This window comes from Patagioenas fasciata, chromosome 3, assembly GCF_037038585.1.
Source record: "Patagioenas fasciata isolate bPatFas1 chromosome 3, bPatFas1.hap1, whole genome shotgun sequence".
NCBI lineage: Eukaryota > Metazoa > Chordata > Aves > Columbiformes > Columbidae > Patagioenas > Patagioenas fasciata.
This window is the reverse complement of record NC_092522.1, coordinates 14,582,029-14,599,255: the sequence shown is the minus strand read 5'-3', so window position 1 is coordinate 14,599,255 and position 17,227 is coordinate 14,582,029. Positions and strand designations below refer to the sequence as shown.

The following is a 17,227-nucleotide window of genomic DNA, read 5'->3' as shown; positions in this document are numbered from 1 at the left end:
TGTAAGTTTGGGGTTCCTTTTGTAGCAGAAAGAAGCAGGAAGACTTGAATGGTAAATATTCTGTACGGAAAATCCAAGAATGCTTAAGCCTATGGGGAAATCTTAGGTTAAAAGCCAAATTATTAAAAAATTGGAGCAAGAGGAAGAAGGTTAAATTGTATCACATGAGCTCACTTCAAAGATATACGAGAATTGTTGGAGGCATACAGACACTTCATATTTTTCAATAGTAACATAGCATTCACAGACACGTAAACGTTCCTAATCTATTCTGGAAATTTACTTTGATTAACCATTCTCTTTAAAGAACTCAGAGGAGAGTAAAACCAGCTTCCCATTCACACTTCTGAAAAAGAAAGGTACTCCTTAAATGTGCTGAGCTAAACCTTTTCTAGAAGGAAGAATTCAGCTGTAATGCCTTTTTTTTTTTTCTCCCCTCCAGTTTACCATGACATTACAGTGAAATTTAAAAGCACAAACATCCGCATGAAGAAGCAAAACAAAGGTAATTAAAGCTGCCTGGAAATTTTGAAGTCATATTAATTACTGACTGGTATTTATTTGATTAAGTTAAATGTGTGCAATGTCTGTTTACTTCAGAGATGGATCATTTGGTGCTAATCCACCATGTTTTAAATGTTGAAGATGATCAATTATTTTTCATTAGAAATATCTACCACTGATGGCAGGGCTTTGTTATTGTACATCAGGGTTTGTCCCTCTTACAATGTTGGGAGCTCTGTTCCAGGGTTTTTTTCACACTTATTTTATGTAGTTCTGTCTGCTCTATATTAACTAGATGTGGAAAAGTCTAATCTAATAGCATAGATGTTGGAGGCAAAGGTCTTTAGAAAAACCCTGCAGGTTTTTCTTCTCACCATATGCCCCACGCATGCTTTGGAGAACTGGTAGACTCATTACATTATTTTTCAGTGATTTTTTTTTTTTAATTGCTGTTTTCAAGACAAGATTCAGAGGTAGTTTAGTATGCAGCAGTGGGAGTGTTTCAAATGGGAATCGGAGTGCAGGTTGCATCTGTCTGCCAGTGTCTCTTGAACCCATACTGGGATAGCATGGGCAGATATCCTCCCTCAACAGCCTCAGGCTACCTGTGGTCATGAGCTGCAGCCAGGACAGCATCCAGCTTGCTGCTTCTTTGAGACCATTACTGCTTTGTTTTCTCTAAAATCAAGAGCTCCCAGTGTGGAAACTGTTATCTAACCTGGCTCCTTGTGCACCATGCCAGCACAAAGAGTATCTCATTGTTATACAGCAGCAGTGTTTTCATTTCTCCGTCTTTGCAAGCTGTTCTTCACTCTGATCGCAGTTCTAGTACAAGGAAATGCTTCTTTAGGCTCCTACAGGTTAGATGTGCATAGCAGTGGGTCCGTGCCTGGTAGCTCCCAGCTCACAGGTCTGTTCTTCCACAAAGCTACTGTTAAGTGATGTTAGATGTGCAGTTGCCTCCTCCAGACACTTCAGCCCAGGACCCTTCTGCCCAGACACTGGAGCCCAGCCCGATACCCAGGGATCCAGGGCCTTTGGTCAGGCTGAGAGTTGCAGCTGTCACTTTCCTGTTTATAGGTTCAACCAGTAGTGAAGCTGCATATGCATCCCAGAGATACACAGACACACAGAAACACACACAGGACACTGACATGGTCAACCACAGACAAGGCACTGCCTTCAACAGCACCTACATACAGAACTCACATAAACACAGCCAAGCCCCCTCCTCCTCTTCAGCTGGCAGAGGCAGATCACTAGTGCAGGCACACACAGCACTCTCCAGGTTCGCAAGCACACACACATTCATATATCCCTTGAATACCAGCATGGCCCCTCTGTCTGCCCAGCACCCCTGCCCAGATTCTGGGCCCTCTTACCCACTTCACGGATCCCCTACTTTCTGACTGGTCCAGCTTTATGCTTGCTAGCCAACACACATGCACCCACACACTTATCCTTCCTGTGCTCCACATTCACAATCCCCCTGGGTTTATATGAGCACAGACCTCCTACCCACCTGATACTCCAGCCTAGACCTGAGACCCCCCTACTCACTGACTGGTCCAGCTTCAAGTTTGCCAGTGAAAACACATGCACACCTCATGCACACCAGGACTGGGGAACAAACAGCAGCCACTGACAGGCAGACAGGCTGTGACTTGTGGTCCCGCTCCAGCCACTGGTGGGTTTATGCAGCACTATTGATTCTCACAGCCTTCTCAGTCTGAGTCCCCCCTGGTTCACAGTTTTACCATTCCAAAGTCCAGGTTGATCTTCCTGGAAGTGGCACCTGTAGTTTCTTGATAGCCCATCAGTTAGTGATGATGTTTGTTTCTTGTCATTGGCTCTCTGTTTATGTTGTCAGGTCTGTGCCTCTGTATATTTTGTTTTGGGTATTTCCTTAGTTTCCCAAATGATGGGGTCCCTAATCAGATAATTTCACTAGAATAAACATTCTCACACTCTCGCATGCTCTCATTGATGAGTGTGGCTGACCAGGTTTGATTCTCATCCTTGCCTCCATCATAATTTTTTGGTCATGTTTGTGTCCGTGTATGTTCTTGTCACTCTCCCTTACAGCTACCAGTCCAGTAGAAGTACTTGTAATTAAAAATACTTTCAGTCAACAGTGGTACTGAATCCCTGTCAATGAAGTATGACAGCTCAGCATGTCTAGTGTCACCAGTTCTGCACCAGCAAGACACAGCACAGATTTTATCATTGGACTGGAAATTGATGGAGGACCAAGACTGGAAATTGATGGAGGACCAGGACTGTGTTCCCCTCACAGTTTTAGCCAAAGAGATAGACAGCCCATCATAGATTGTTCCTCAGTTGTGTGTGTGCTGTCTCTAGTAGCTCCCACGTGAGTGCTGACCTTTTGAAGACCTTGCTGACTTTCTGCTACGCCTTGTCTCGCCTTCAGAGCTGTTCCAATATGTGCTTTGCCGCGCAGGGATACATCCAGAGCTACCTTGTAAACTGCTGTCACATTCTTCAGAATTGCAACATAAAAAAAGTTTTAACACATGAGGTAGTTTGGGGAGCTTGGTTAGCTTATTTCTAATGTATTGCAATTTTCAGTGTGATCCATTTTAGCTTCTAGGGTCTTGCTGTTTTGAAGACCTGCAATAATGGCATGAGGTCGTTTCTTTGCATGAATCTTTTGAGTTAAACCTGTATGTACAAATGTTTGATTTGACTTGTTTAGCCTGATTTTGTTTTCAGGACAGATAAAGATAGCTGCTGTTCTATACAAAACATTTAGTTTGCTGCCGAGCACCCTTAATTGTCCCTCTAATTTTAATATACAAATAGGAAACTAATTCACTTACATGGATAGTTCTTTGTAAATCACTTCAGTTTCGGTATGATAAGATCTAAGCTGCAAGAACATTTAAAGATTAGCTTATAAGAAGTCAGAAACTTGGGATAATTTTCCAGTCAGAACACTGTCATGTTCAAATACTTAATTCATCAATTTCTACAACCTTTGAGTATACTGAAGCATTGATGCTTTGGACATACTATTTGATTTTGTGTATCTGATATTCCTGTTCTGCACTATCACATTAGAAAGCATCTAAAATTGCTGTGAACCTTCAACACAATTTTTATTAGGTGACATTTTTATTCTGGGATTAGGGGTTCTTTTTATCAGCATGACAGTAAAATGATAGCATGGGCTTAGAAAAATCCTTACAAGTTAAGAGATATGGAGTCAGACTGTGTTATCTTTAACATTTCTGCACTTTTTTTGCATTTAAGGAGCTCTTGGGTGGTAAATTAGGTCATTTGGGCTATAATTTTTAAGATAACCACTCAAACTTCAGTTCAGTCTTCAATGTAATGAAGCAAAAACATGCCTGTAGCAAGAGTAGCACAACTGAACTACACATTTGACTGTGCGTGTACGAACAAATAATGCTATTACTGTTAAAGGAATATTCACATTAGATGTTTTCTTGTAGTGGAACATAGAATAAGATATACCTTCTCACCTCATCTGACATGTTACATTAATGAACCTCAGAAGCAAGAACCATCAGGGTCACTATATGATTAATATTACCTCACCAGACTGTTGTCATAATTTATTTCCATTTTTTTTATTAGATTTGCCTCTCTATTACCTTATCTTTTTCCCAGGAGGGATCTTTTTGTAGCTGACATACTGCTGTTGCCCTGCCCAGTGAGGCTTTTCTATTCAACTTGGAGAGTGAAAATTGCATATGACAGAAAGGTTGAGGTTGGAAGGGACCTCTGGAGGTTGTCTTGTCTAACCTTCTGCTAAAGCACAGTTACACAGAGTAAGCTGCACAGGACATGTCCAGACAACTTTTGAACATCTCCAAGGACAGAGACTCCGCAGCGTCTAAGGGCAACCTCTGCCAGTGCTTGGTCACCCTCACTGTGAGGAAATGTTCCCTGGTGTTCAGATGGTACCTCCTGTGTTTCAGTTTGTGCTTATTGCCTCCTGTCACTGTCCACGCTAAACAGTCCTGGCTCTCTCAGCCTTTCCTGATATAAAAAATGCTCTAGTTGCTTAATCATCTTCATGACCGTTTGCTGGACCCTGTCCAGCGTGTCCATGTCTCTGTTTGCACTGGTGATCCCAGGAGTGGACACAGTGCTCCAGGTGTGTGTCACTTGTGCTGAGGGGAAGGATCACCTCCCTCAGCCCACTGGAAATGGTCCTCCTAGCTCAGCCCAGGATGCTGTTGACCTTTTTTGCTGCAAGGGCACATTGCCAGCTCGTGGTCAACTTGGCGGCCACCAAGATCCTACAGGCCCTTTTCTGCCAAACTGCTTTCCAGCCATTCAGCCCCAGGTGCAGGCGGTTCCTCCCCATCCTTGAACTTCTTAAGGTTCCTGTCAGCCCATTTCTCCAGCCTGTCAAGGTCCCTCTGGATAACAGCACAACCCTCTGGTGTATCAACCACTCCTCCCAGTTATGTATTATCAGCAGACTTTCTGAGGGTACACTCTGCCCCACCATCCAGATCATTAATGGAGATGTTGAACACAATTGGGGCCAGTATTCATCCCTGGGGTACACCACTAATTACTGTCCTTTATAGTTCGTGCCACTGATTACCACTCTTTGGGCCCTTTTCAGATAGTTTTCTATCCATCTCACTGCTCATCCAGCCCATATTTCATCAGCTTCTCTGTGAGGATCTTATGGGAGATAACATGAAAAGCCTTACGGAAGTCACGATAGATAATATCCACAGCTCTCCGTTTCATCACAGAAGGTTGATCAAGCATGAATTCCCCCTGGTGAATCCTTGGGAACTACTCCTAATCACTTTCTTATATGTCATGTGCCTTTAAATGGTTTCTAGGATTGGTTGTTGCATCAGCTTCTGAGGATTTAGGTAATGCTGACGAGCCTGTACTTTGCTGGGTCCTCCAGTATTGCAGCATTTTCCATGTCTTGTGTCACCAGACCCTCTGCCCCTTTCAACAGCAAGCCCACATTTTTCCTGGTCTTCTTTTTGCCACTTAGATTACTTATAGAAGCCCTTCTTGTTGCCTTTGACATCCCTTGCCAGACTCAGTTGGGCTTTAGCTTTCCTAATGGCATCTCTGTGTGCTCAAAGAGTGCTCTGTATTCTTCTCAGGTTACCTGTCACTTTTTCTGAGTTTTGTCATGAGCATCTTCTTCATCCATGCAGGCTTCCTGGCATTTTTGCCTGACTTCCTACTTGTTAGGATGGACCACTCCTGAGCTTAGAGGGCATGATCCTTGAGTATGACCAGGTTTCTTGGACTCCTCTTCTCTCCAGGGCCTTATACAACAGGACTCTTCCAAACAGATCCTCGAAGAGCCAGTGCTGCCTTTGACCTTCACATCCCTAACAAACCCTTCCTTGTTTGTGAGTACAAGGTCCAGCAGGGCACCTTTCATTGTTGACTTCTCTGTCACTTGAGCCAGGAACTTGTCAATGCACTCCAGGTATCTCCTGGAGGTTATGCTGTATTGTTTTTCTGGCATCTGTTGAGGTGGTTGAAGTCCTCCACAAAGACCAGCACCTGTAAATGTGGGGCTCCTTCTAGCTTCTGTAGAAGGCCTCATCCACTTGTTCTTCCTGATCAGGTGTCCTTTAGCAGACATGCATTACAGTGTCACCCGTATTGGTCTGTGTTTTCATCCTTACACGTAAGTTCTCCGTTGGCTCATCATCCATCCCCAGATGATATCTAGAATGCAGATCTCCTTGCATTCTAGATATTTTCTCACGTAATGGGCAACCCCACCTCCTTGTCTTCCCAACCTGTACTTTCTTAAAAGCCTGTATCCCCCCACTGTAGCACTTCACTCATGGTAACCATCCACCACGTCTCTGTGATTTTAACAAGACCATAGACCTGCAACTGCACACCGATCTCTTAATTCTTCATGTTTATTCTCCATGCTGCATGCAGTAGTGCACAGGCACTTCAGAGAGGTACCTTAGCTTGCCAGTTTCCCAGAAAGCACTTTTCCATTAATGATGCCTTGCAGACACTTCCTTGCTTACATGCAAATGCTGGAGGTGACCCTGCTTAAGCCCTGTTTTGATGATTTTTGTTTTCCCTTTTGTTCATATCCCTCCAGACCCCTTGTTCGTTGACCCTGCCTGTCACCCCCTCAAAGTGCTACTGATAACTCTCTCCCTCTCCTGTTTTTCCTAGTTCAAAGCCATCCTCACTGTGTCAGCCATCCTACTGGCAAAGGTACCTTTGCCTCACTTAGCAAGGAGGATCCCATCTCTCGCAAGCACACATTGACATTCAAACAAGGTCCCATTGTCATAAACACCAAAACTCTCTCGCCAGCACCACCTCCACAACCAATTGTTGACCTGCATTATCAGTGCCCTTCTCCTTACACCCTTGCCATTTCTCAGCAGAGTGAGGACAACGCTACTTGGGCCCCCGTGCCCCTGATGCTTGCCCCCAGAGCTCTGTAGTTGCTTTTGATACTCTCCAGCTTGCTCCTGGCAGTATCATTAGTGCCCTCATGGAAGAACAAGGAGTAAGAGAGAGTCAGACAAACTTCAGCAGTCTGCAACATCTGGGATCCAGGCTCCTGGCAAGCAGCAAACTTCTCTAGATGACAGGTCAGGTCAGCAGGTGGGTGCCTCTTCCCTGTAATAGGGAGCTGCCCATTACTATCAGTTACTGCTTCCTCCCAGTCTTGCATTGTTCAGGGTCAGTTGGCCCAGGTACTTTACTTGAAAGCACAGCTGGGTTCTCCTCAGCCTTGAGGCCCATGAAGCTGTTTTATAGTGGCCTTTATGCAGAGGTGGAGCCCTCCTCTTGATGCCAGAAGTCACTAGGTTCCATTCTTTACCTTCCCCAGAGGTTGCACTTGCCATTCTACTGGGTTCTGCATGTGTCCACACTAGAGGTGGGGTCTGAGCCTCTCAAAGCTGTTAACACCATTGAGCAACATTTGATACCTATGAACACCATTGATTGGTAGTGCTTGGAAAAACTATGCATTGTGCATTTTGTTCTAGGCTTCAAATGTGCTGCAGCAGGATAGTTCTCTTGATCTCTGGGGGATTTTTCATGGTCCATTATAATCCCCTGATCCTTTTTCTGTTGCTGTTTAGTCAGTCTCCTCTATTTTGTACCTGTGCCTTTGATTTCTCAGCAAAGCACTCTGTGTCTGTCTTTGTTGAATTTCAGTGTTTTGGTTTCAAACTGGTCTCTCCAATTAGTCAGGACAACATTGACTTCTCCTTCTGACCTGCAGTACTCTTGCAGCCTCTCCCAAGATGATGCCCTCAAGCAGTTTTTTTTTCTGTTCCCCCATCCAAGTTGTCAATGAAGACACTTGCAGGTATTAAAGCCGTAACAAATCCACAGCAGCATCCTGTCTGGAAAATGCTCTTGGCCTGACAGCAGACAGCTGGTAACAGAGAAGTAAGAAATCATCATTAAAGTACATACTAGTTTATTTGTGAGAGTATCATACTGAACTGTGTCAAAATACAAGTCCAGTACTTCCAACTTAGCACCTTAGCCTTGGTAGCTTCTTGCTGCCAGTTTTGGCCAGTGCTTTGCCTTGCTGTGTATCTTGCCATTCTTCCGAGTTACACAACACATTAATGTATATGTATATATCCTCCAAAAACCAGGAAACACTTTTCTACTTAATGAATATTTTCCCTGTTTTGTGACTGATGGAACTAGATTATGCATTTCATGAAACAGGTTTGATGTTGTCAAAGAAAAATTGTGCTTATGTCCAATATGCTCTGGACAGCAGGCATCATTGGCCTTAAGAAGTGTAATGACAGATCAGTGTGTAAAATTTGTATGCGTGTGTGAAAGAGGCTTCATTATGTGCTCATGACCTGAAAACAAGCTGTAACATTTTATGTATATGCAAAATTGAGGTTTTAGGGATGGTATAAATAAAGCTCTTGCTGATTTTACCTTATTCATGACAGGCTTTTGTGTTATACTCTAAGAGTTCATAGCAGCAGCAGGAGCTGGCTGTAATTTAAGAATAATTAAATGACTTGTGGACATACTACAGAACAAGATTTAACTTGAGGCAGGCTCCGGACTTCATGTCTGCCCCCATTCCTGGTCGCTCCTGTTTCTAGCACGTGTCATCTGGTTAGAATGTACCGGGGGCATTGCTCCTCTGTGCCGCAGACTATCCCACCTTTTGGAGTGTAGACGGCACTTAATCTTTATCTCTGACTTGACTTTACAATTACAGGGGTCATGAGACTGCTAGCCACATTGATGCATCTCTAAGTAGTGTAAATTAGTTCCTAATGTGAATTAATAAGGGGAAACCCAGAACAGTTTGTCAAATACACTTATGTGGCTGTGAGGCCCAGCACTGATACCCTCTAGCTGTAATTAGTAGGTATAAGAAATAAATATTATTCATACTTTTCATATTAGAGTATGGCAAATGTAGACTGTCTTCACTTGAAGTATAAAAGATTCTTTCTGTTTCGTGCTGGCATTACAGCTGTATAGATATATATGCTGAAGCCTCTCATTTTGCATAATTAAGCTGGCAGTTTGTTTCCAGTTCCCATACACAGGAGTCAGGCAGCTATGTTGACAAATGATTGCAATAAAAACTAATGTTTTGGTAGAAAAGGTAAAGTCACTCTGAAATGCTCCTTTCTTGAATTTGTTCCTAATCGCTGCAAAGTGGAGAAAACTGTCATCATTATAGTCAGGATTACATATTAGACAAGTGAAAATCTAAGTTAAAAAAGTAATGTAATGTGAACGTGTGAATGTGAACTTGAATCAGAACAGTCCCTTAGTGTATTTAAAGTGGATATTCTATGTCGTGGTTGAGACAAACAAATGACATAGGCCAAGTTCTTCGAGGAGGAAAGTAGTAGATGCCATTTGTTGCCACAAGTGCATTTTTATACAGTTTTACCAATTCATGTGTCTCTTTACTATTGGTTACAAGTTACAGCAGTAACATCTCATTGGCTATTTTTGCTATCATCAATGTTACTCTTTTACTCACTTCTCTCTCACAGGTACATCCTTAACGTCTCCGGATAGTCATTTACTCCTATCTTTCTCATGGGTAGGCCTTGTTATCTTCAAGGCTAATTTCTGTTCCCATGCCCTCCGTCAGAGAATCCATGGACCCACCGTAATCCCACACAATTCTATTTCCAAACTCTTGTTAGTGGCTACCCAGAAAACCTAACATGGATTGCCCAAGACAGGTTGTATTAATTTATAGGAGGGATACATTTTAAATATTTATTTTGGTTACATTTGTATCTTCTTCAGTATGCGAAAATTTGTTACATTTCAGTGACCCTGTTGTCCTATATGTGCCTTATTGAAGTAGAGCCCAATAAGGCAGCTGGCCGCCACAAACAAGTTAAAGCTGTCTGAGCCTCACTTTTTCTCCACAGCTGGAGCTTGCAGTTGGAATCCTTTGCCTCTGTGTTTGGAATAGATTTTGTTCAGTTACTAATGAACTGATGAACTAGTTTGCTTGCCTAGTTCGTGTTTTAACAATCTGCAGAAACCTGATTGAGATTAGATGTGAGAAAAGCAATAATAAAAATGTCAGAAGTTAAATGCCAGGGAATGTTTAAATTGGATATTAGGAAAAATTTCTTCTTGGAAAGTGTTGTCAGGCACTGGAACAGGCTGCCCAGGGAAGTGGTGGAGTCACCATCCCTGAAGGTGTTTAAAAGATGTGTAGATGAGGTTCATAGGGACATGGTTTAGTGCCAGTATTTGATTAATGGCTGAACTCAATGATCTTGAGGGTCTCTTCCAACCAAAATAATTCCATGATTGTGTGAACTAAGTTGCTGAAAATGAAACTTTTACAAACAGCCTTTCAGGGGTCATTCACATGTAATTGTGTCTGAAACTTGACTTTGTTGTGTAGCAAAGAAAAGTATTTTCTCAAGTGGCAGAACAAGTGGCTTTGGATGGTTATAGTTTCTTTTCCAATTATAAGGTAAAAGAAAAAGGGACATAGTGGCACAATAAAACATGCAGCACTGGAATAGACATTTTTTCCTTCATTTACACGGCGGTAAGATTGTCCTACAGAGTACACTAATCAATAACCTTTTCAGCTTTTCAGCTTTTAAGTAAGATACATTAGAACTATCACAGATCAGTTTTTTTAAGATTAATAGAGCTAGGCCACGTGAAACAAATCTCTCTGGGAATGAGAGAGTAAAATTAGACTCTTGAAAAAATAACTCCTTCATTAAAATCTGGCAAGTCTAAGAAACCATTTGCAATTAATGCTAACATACTGCAGTCGTTCATTGGAGCTAATATAATGCTCTGTGATAGAGATGGATGCAGATGACCTCTGTTGTGTTTGTGGATTTTGAAATATGTTTGTCTCTCCTCCTCACTCACCTACAAATTTCAAGTTGTTAGTTACAAGCTTTTGTAATTTAACCTGCGGTTTCCACAGAAACACACAAGCATTTTTTCAGTGAGCTTATTGCTTTGAACGTTAAGTTGAAAGCAGAGTGTCACAATGCTAATTTGTTCTTTAAGCATGATTGAAATAATCGTTTTTTTGTTCTAGAAACATAGAGTGATGATAGAAACATTTGCTGTCTTTCCAATGTTGTTTTAGCTCCAAGGGGTCTGTTGCCTTCTTTATTTCCATTCCCTGTCCTTCACATTGTGCCACTAGTGTAATAACAAAATATAATTCGTGCCAATTGCTGGGTCAGAAGAAAGGAGGTGATGTCTCTGCACAGTACCTTGATAATCTGTGCTGTCTTACTCTCTTGATAATGTGTATTATTCTGCTAGCTTTTGTAAACTGAAGGGGAAAAGCATCACTTTTGTGGCTGGCGGCTGTTATATTTTGCATAGACTATGAAGCTGGTGCGTTGCTGTTGCTGAGTCAGGAGGCAAGTAACAGGTTCACGTTGTGGAGATCAGCTGCAAAGTGTGAATTTGGTATAAGTGGGTGTAATGATGCCTTCCTCAATTTGCAGGCAGCTTCAATCCCACTTTCACTGCTCAAAGCGCTGCTTACCAAGAGCTGAATAAAATAAATAGGTTTTATTTGGCTACCCAAAGGCCTGTGGGCAGCAAAAGATGCCACTACCAGTGGGCACTTACCCTCTTTCCCAGCAGTTCTGTGTTTAGGTCAGGCTTTTCTGTTGAAGCACTATTGCCCACAGACTTGGACTCTGCTTTTCCTTCCCTCCCCAGTTTCTCTGCCTGCTCTGTGTCTGATGGAAGCTGTGAGCACCACCGCAGGCTTTAGGAAGGCTCTGGAGGCCTCTCACCTAGTAGCGATCTCCCTGGTAATGGAGACACTGGCATTGCTTCTGCTGCAGGGTCCTTCTGGAAGGAAACCCAAAGGACAGCAGTACTTGAGCGTACCAGTTGTTTTGAGCAGTAACTTCACCATAGGATACCAGTTTAAATCCTTCCATCATGTACATGAACCAGGATTTTGCAGTCAGATTTACAATCATTAGTAGTTACTGAAGCCATCATTCAGCACTTGGTCACGTGAAATTGCAAAGGGAGTAGTTTTGAAGCTACGTAGGTATTGCTTTTTAGAAGATACAGTCTTGATCCTCTCCCCTTGTAATGGCTTCTTTTTAAGTTAACCTGTTGCCTTGCTTCTCTGCTTCTTCCTCTTCCTATTATTATTGTTGTTCTTGTTGTTGTTATTATTGCTAGTATTATTATTATTTCTTCTTGTTGTTGTTTTGGGAAGTACTAGAGTGGTATTTTTCTGCTGAGTGGGAGGAAGAAATCGCCTCTTGTTTGGTGAATGTTCCCAGGGTGGTGGGGTCTGTTTGTCGAACATTATTCTAAAGCTGCCAATAGAACTTCTAAGGAATACTACCCAAACCTGTAGTATTAAACAGTTCTTCAGGTTGCATTTTTTATGGTTTTATATTTTGAGTTTACAGGTGGTGACATTTTTGTTTGGTTTTGCAATATGTTAAGTAAGGTATATTTAGTACAGAACAAATCTATGATCTTTATTTAGCATGGCTGCAAAGACTGGGAAGAATGGTCTTGCCAGAATGGTAACAAAAATAACTAAGAAGAGGTTTTAGTCCTCTCTTCTTCCTTAGCTAAGTTGTGTGCTTACAAATAATCACATAAGGCTAATTTATGGTTTTGTTTTTCCCAGGGTATGGTCTTCATTGCCACCGAGCTATCATCACCATCTGCAAACTAATTGGCATTAAAGACATGTACGCCAAGGTTTCTGGATCCAAAAACTTGATTAACATTACCAGAGCTCTCTTTAAAGGCTTAACACAACAGGTAGATTGTATTCTCAGTGGTTCTGTACGTTAGATCAGGAGATAGAACAGGATTGATATCAGAACAGATTGTAGTCAAACGGTTTATGTTCTAGGCTTAAAATGAAGTAATTTTCCAAAGAGCAACTAAAATCAGCATGTGGGTAAATCCTCAGCAGTTGTATGAAGTTGTCAAGTCAGAAATAGCTGTATGTAACTCTGCCTGTTTCCACAGCCAAGTGCCTCCAGGGGACATCTGAATTTCTGGGCTTTCATTTGTAGTATTTTTGGTGACATTTGAAAAACAATGGGCAGAGGAAGTTGTAGCCTAGCTTGATTGCTGTTACCTGTTTGTCTGCATTCTGAGTTTTAATTGTCTAAGGACCAAACATCACAGCTCCTTCTATTGCTAGTATAATTTAAATCTCCGAAATAAGTCAGAGAGGTGGTGCCATTTCCTCTAACTCAAAGTGCTCACGTTGGAGGTGTCTTTCTCTGAGCCACCTGCCTGTAGTTGATGGAAAAATCTAACATGCAGCATTTCATCTGACTGCTTTGAACACTAGCCTTATGATGAGTCAGTCCTTTGGAAATTCCTGGTTATCTCGTTTGGTTGTAGTCTCGGTAGCTCCCAGGATTTATCTGCTTGCATTCCCAGTATAGCCCTGCAAACCTGTAGCTGTCAAATCTGTCACCACATCCTAGACAACTCTTCCAGTTTTAGGGGGTTATGATCCTCTTCACCTAATATGATTGTTACAGATTCTTATCAGTGTCTGAGGTTAATCAGGAGGTCTGTCATAGGTTTTTCAATGCATTGTCCCTGAGAAGTCTTCCACAGAATGAAGAGTAGAAGGGCCTGGTGCATAGATTATTGCTTTGAGAGATGTGCACTTGATATATTTTCTTGCCTGACCTGAATGGGAAAACCTTCCTGTTCCTAGGAGACATTTATTCTGTAAAATCTGTGTTAACAAAATTTTTATGTGAGGAAGAGGTATAGTTGGAAATAATGTTAAATTCACATAATTATATTAGCTAATATTACCTGTCAGTGCAGTAATAAGGACTTTACTGTTGTCAGAGCAAAATTTATATCCATAGAAAGATGTAAAAATGTTACAGCACGTTACTGACATGCTGACATGCATTCTTATTAGCAGGGTGTGGCCTCTCTGACCAGATCCTTTGCAGGAGCAAGTTCTTCTAGGATGACATTGTAATGCTGCATATCTGCACTCTAGCTACCTAATTCCTGATGCTTATGAAGTTAGCTCGTTTGAAACCCATGAGAATGAGCCTAACAAGTCATTTAATTTATACAGTATTTAAACCATTTATTAGTAAATTACTTTTTTTTCCCCTACCCCATATACCATGTAGAGTTTGAGCTGAAGTGAACCAACATTGTGCATCATTGCTTTGGTCGTCTTCTCTCTTTCCTGCTCCCAGGAGACTCACCAGCAGTTAGCAAACCAGAAGAGTCTCTACGTAGTGGAGTTCCGGGAGGAGCAGGGCCCTCTGCCTATTGTCGTGGCACTGCCTGAGGGGCCTGTTCGCAAGGATCCTGAGCCTGAAGATGAGGTTCCAGACACAAAGTTGGAGTGGAGTGAGGTGAAAGAAGCTCAGGGCATGAAGAAATCTCCCTGGGTGAATGTCAGACGGACAGTATGGTAAAAGCTTCGGTCCCTCTGTCTCTTGTGCTCAGAGGTGCAACTGGGAAAGCCCAACCCAAATGGACAGGTTGTGTAGGGTTACATTTCAGAGGAGGGCATCAATAGCTCTCTCATGCCATTCATATTGCTGTCCCATTGCTGCCATTCAGTAACACTGTTTGCTTTCCCACAGTTCTTCTGACCACTTCCATGACTAGGAATGTTCAGACAGAAACAGCCAGTGAACAGACCATGACTTTGCATTTACTCGATTCGTGAAGATGATATTTAATCCAGAGATCCCATGTTTCTTTCACAAGCTCTTGGGAAACAACTAAAAAGATAAGATTGTGAAAGAAATAAAGAATCTTCAGAATGAGTTCAGCGTAAGTTTGTTGGGGTCTTTTTGCAAAATGCCAGTTTCTGGGATATCTTGAAGGAAGCAGCAGCAGTGGGAGTTAATGTGCGCACTCTATACCTCCCTAGGCTCACTCATTATGGTGAGGGAACTCTGAAATCAGAAAGGAGGAGTTATGTGTCTTTCCAGTTTTTCACTATGAGAGTAATCAGGCATTGCAATAATCTCCCCAGGGAGATGGTGGATTCGCCTTTTAAGGTTCAGCTGGACAGGGTGCTGGGCCATCTTGTCTAGACTGTGCTTTTGCCAAGAAACGTTGGACCAGATGATTGTTTTGGTTCCTCCCAAACCTGGTATTCTATGATTCTGATGGGGAAAGAAGGGGGGCAAGGTGATGGTAGACAACAACTGGAGTTGTGCAATTCATGCAAGTCGGGGAGTTGCCCAGTTATCTGAGGACAGCCACCCCACAATCTCCTGTGCGATATTGGAGAGCTTTTTGACTGACATTGGAAGTCCAGTCCAAAACCTGCAATCCAGCCTTTCTTATGGTACTCTCTTCTGTACATGTGCTGGGATAAGACCTAACTTCATTTTCTGCCAGTTTGGTACGGAGCACAGTAGGGTCTTGGACCCTACCCAGAACTCAGAAAGTACTACAGCTGTTAGAGAATTAAAGGAGGAAGAGAAAGTCCACGATACACAGCAGCCTCTGACTGGAGATGGGTAGACCTCTTCATGTAGCATATCTCCAACTGAAGCACACAGAGGTATGTGCTAGATTCTGTTAGCTCACTGATTGGAAAATCCATTACTCAGTCCCATCAGAAGATAAGCAGACTCTGCATTCACATGCTAGGACGCAATGCTCTACCTGGCAACTCCATGTTTTTCTCTTGGGCATGGCAAAAGAGACACTGGGACCCAAACGATGTTTTATCACAAAGTATTAGAGCAATCTGCGCTATAAAACAATTTAGGAGTTAACTTCTGTGCCTCCCAGTCTGTGAGCGCTTGTCATAGCATTTCTCTCTATGCCAAAATATATTTCTACCACCTGTTTTACTTCAAGAATAGCCTGGGAGTTTACCTTTGAAGTTGTGATGCTAAAGACACTTAAGAGCAATATTTTGCATCTATTTCAATGCAGGTTTCTAAAAAGAGCAGTTGCGTAAGTTGGTGCAAAAGGAATTGCGGTTTTTGCATTGTTGAAATTTGCCATTTGAAACTGGAATACATTCTTAAGTGTGGTTATGTTATATCATTTTAATATGCTTTTCTCTCTTTATGGTTTTTTGCTCCTGACTTATTTCTTGCTGGTTATTTTATTTTAGACTATGGAAATTATGTTAGACAAAAAGCAAATTTGAGCTATTTTCTTATTCAAGTTCAAAATGGTTTGTAAAGCAGCGGAGACAACTAGCAACATCAACAACACATTTGGCCCAGGAACTGCTAACAAACATACAGTGCCAGTGGTGGTTCAAGACATTTCACAAAGGAGACAAGAGCCTTGAAGATGAAGAGCATAGTGGCCAGCCATTGGAAGTTGACCAGCTGAGAGAAATCATCGAAGCTGATCCTCTTTACAGCTACTTGAGAAGTTGCCGAAGAACTCAACATCAACCATTCTATGGTCATTTGGCATTTGAAGCAAATTGGAAAGGTGAAAAAGCTCGATAAGTGGGTACCTGACTGAAAAATCAAAAAAATTGTCATTTTGAAGTGTCCTCTTATTCTACGCAACAACAAACCATTTTTCAATTGGATTGTGACGTTACAAAAAGTGCATTTTATATGACAACCGGTGACATTCATTGGTTGGACTGAGAAGAACCTCCCAGACACTTCCCAAAACCAAAGTTGCACCAGAAAAAGGTCATGGTCACTGTTTGGTGCTCTGCTGCCGGTCTGATCCACTACAGCTTTCTGAATCCTGGAAAAAACACTACATCTGAGAAGTATGCTCAGCAAATCGATTAAGTGCACCAAAAACTGCAATGCCTGCAGCCGGCACTGGTCAACAGAAAAGGCCCAATTTTTCTCCATGACAATGCCCAACTGTACGTCACACAACCAACACTTCAAAAGTTGAACGAATTAGGCTATGAAGTTTTGCCTCATCCACCATATTCACCTGATATCTTGCCAACTAACTACCACTTCTTCAAGCATCTCGACAACATTTTTCAGTGGAAAATGCTTCCACAGCCAGTAGGATGAAGAAAATGTTTTCCAAGAGTTCATTGAATCCCAAAGCATTAAATCCATGACACTACAGGAATAAACAGACTTGTTTCTCATTGGCAAAAATGTGTTGATTTTTAATGGTTCCTATTTTGATTAATAAATATATGTTTGAGCCTAGTTACAATGTTTTAAAATTCACAGTCCAAAACTGCAATTACTTTTGCACCAACCTACTAGTAGGGTGAATGCCA

At 42.0% G+C, this 17,227-nt stretch overlaps 1 protein-coding gene across 1 annotated transcript in view; it reads left to right on the top strand.

Moving 5' to 3' along the window:
* The window catches only part of MRPS5 (mitochondrial ribosomal protein S5), a 62,450-nt gene extending 47,643 nt beyond the window's left edge, over positions 1 to 14,807 (top strand). Inside the window, exons 9-11 of the mRNA XM_065833210.2 lie at positions 443 to 505; positions 12,659 to 12,795; positions 14,226 to 14,807. Of these exons, the coding sequence (XP_065689282.1) occupies positions 443 to 505; positions 12,659 to 12,795; positions 14,226 to 14,450 (425 nt within the window). The 3' untranslated portion in view covers positions 14,451 to 14,807. The remainder of the gene's footprint in view (positions 1 to 442; positions 506 to 12,658; positions 12,796 to 14,225) is intronic.
* Positions 14,808 to 17,227: the final 2,420 nt, after the last annotated feature.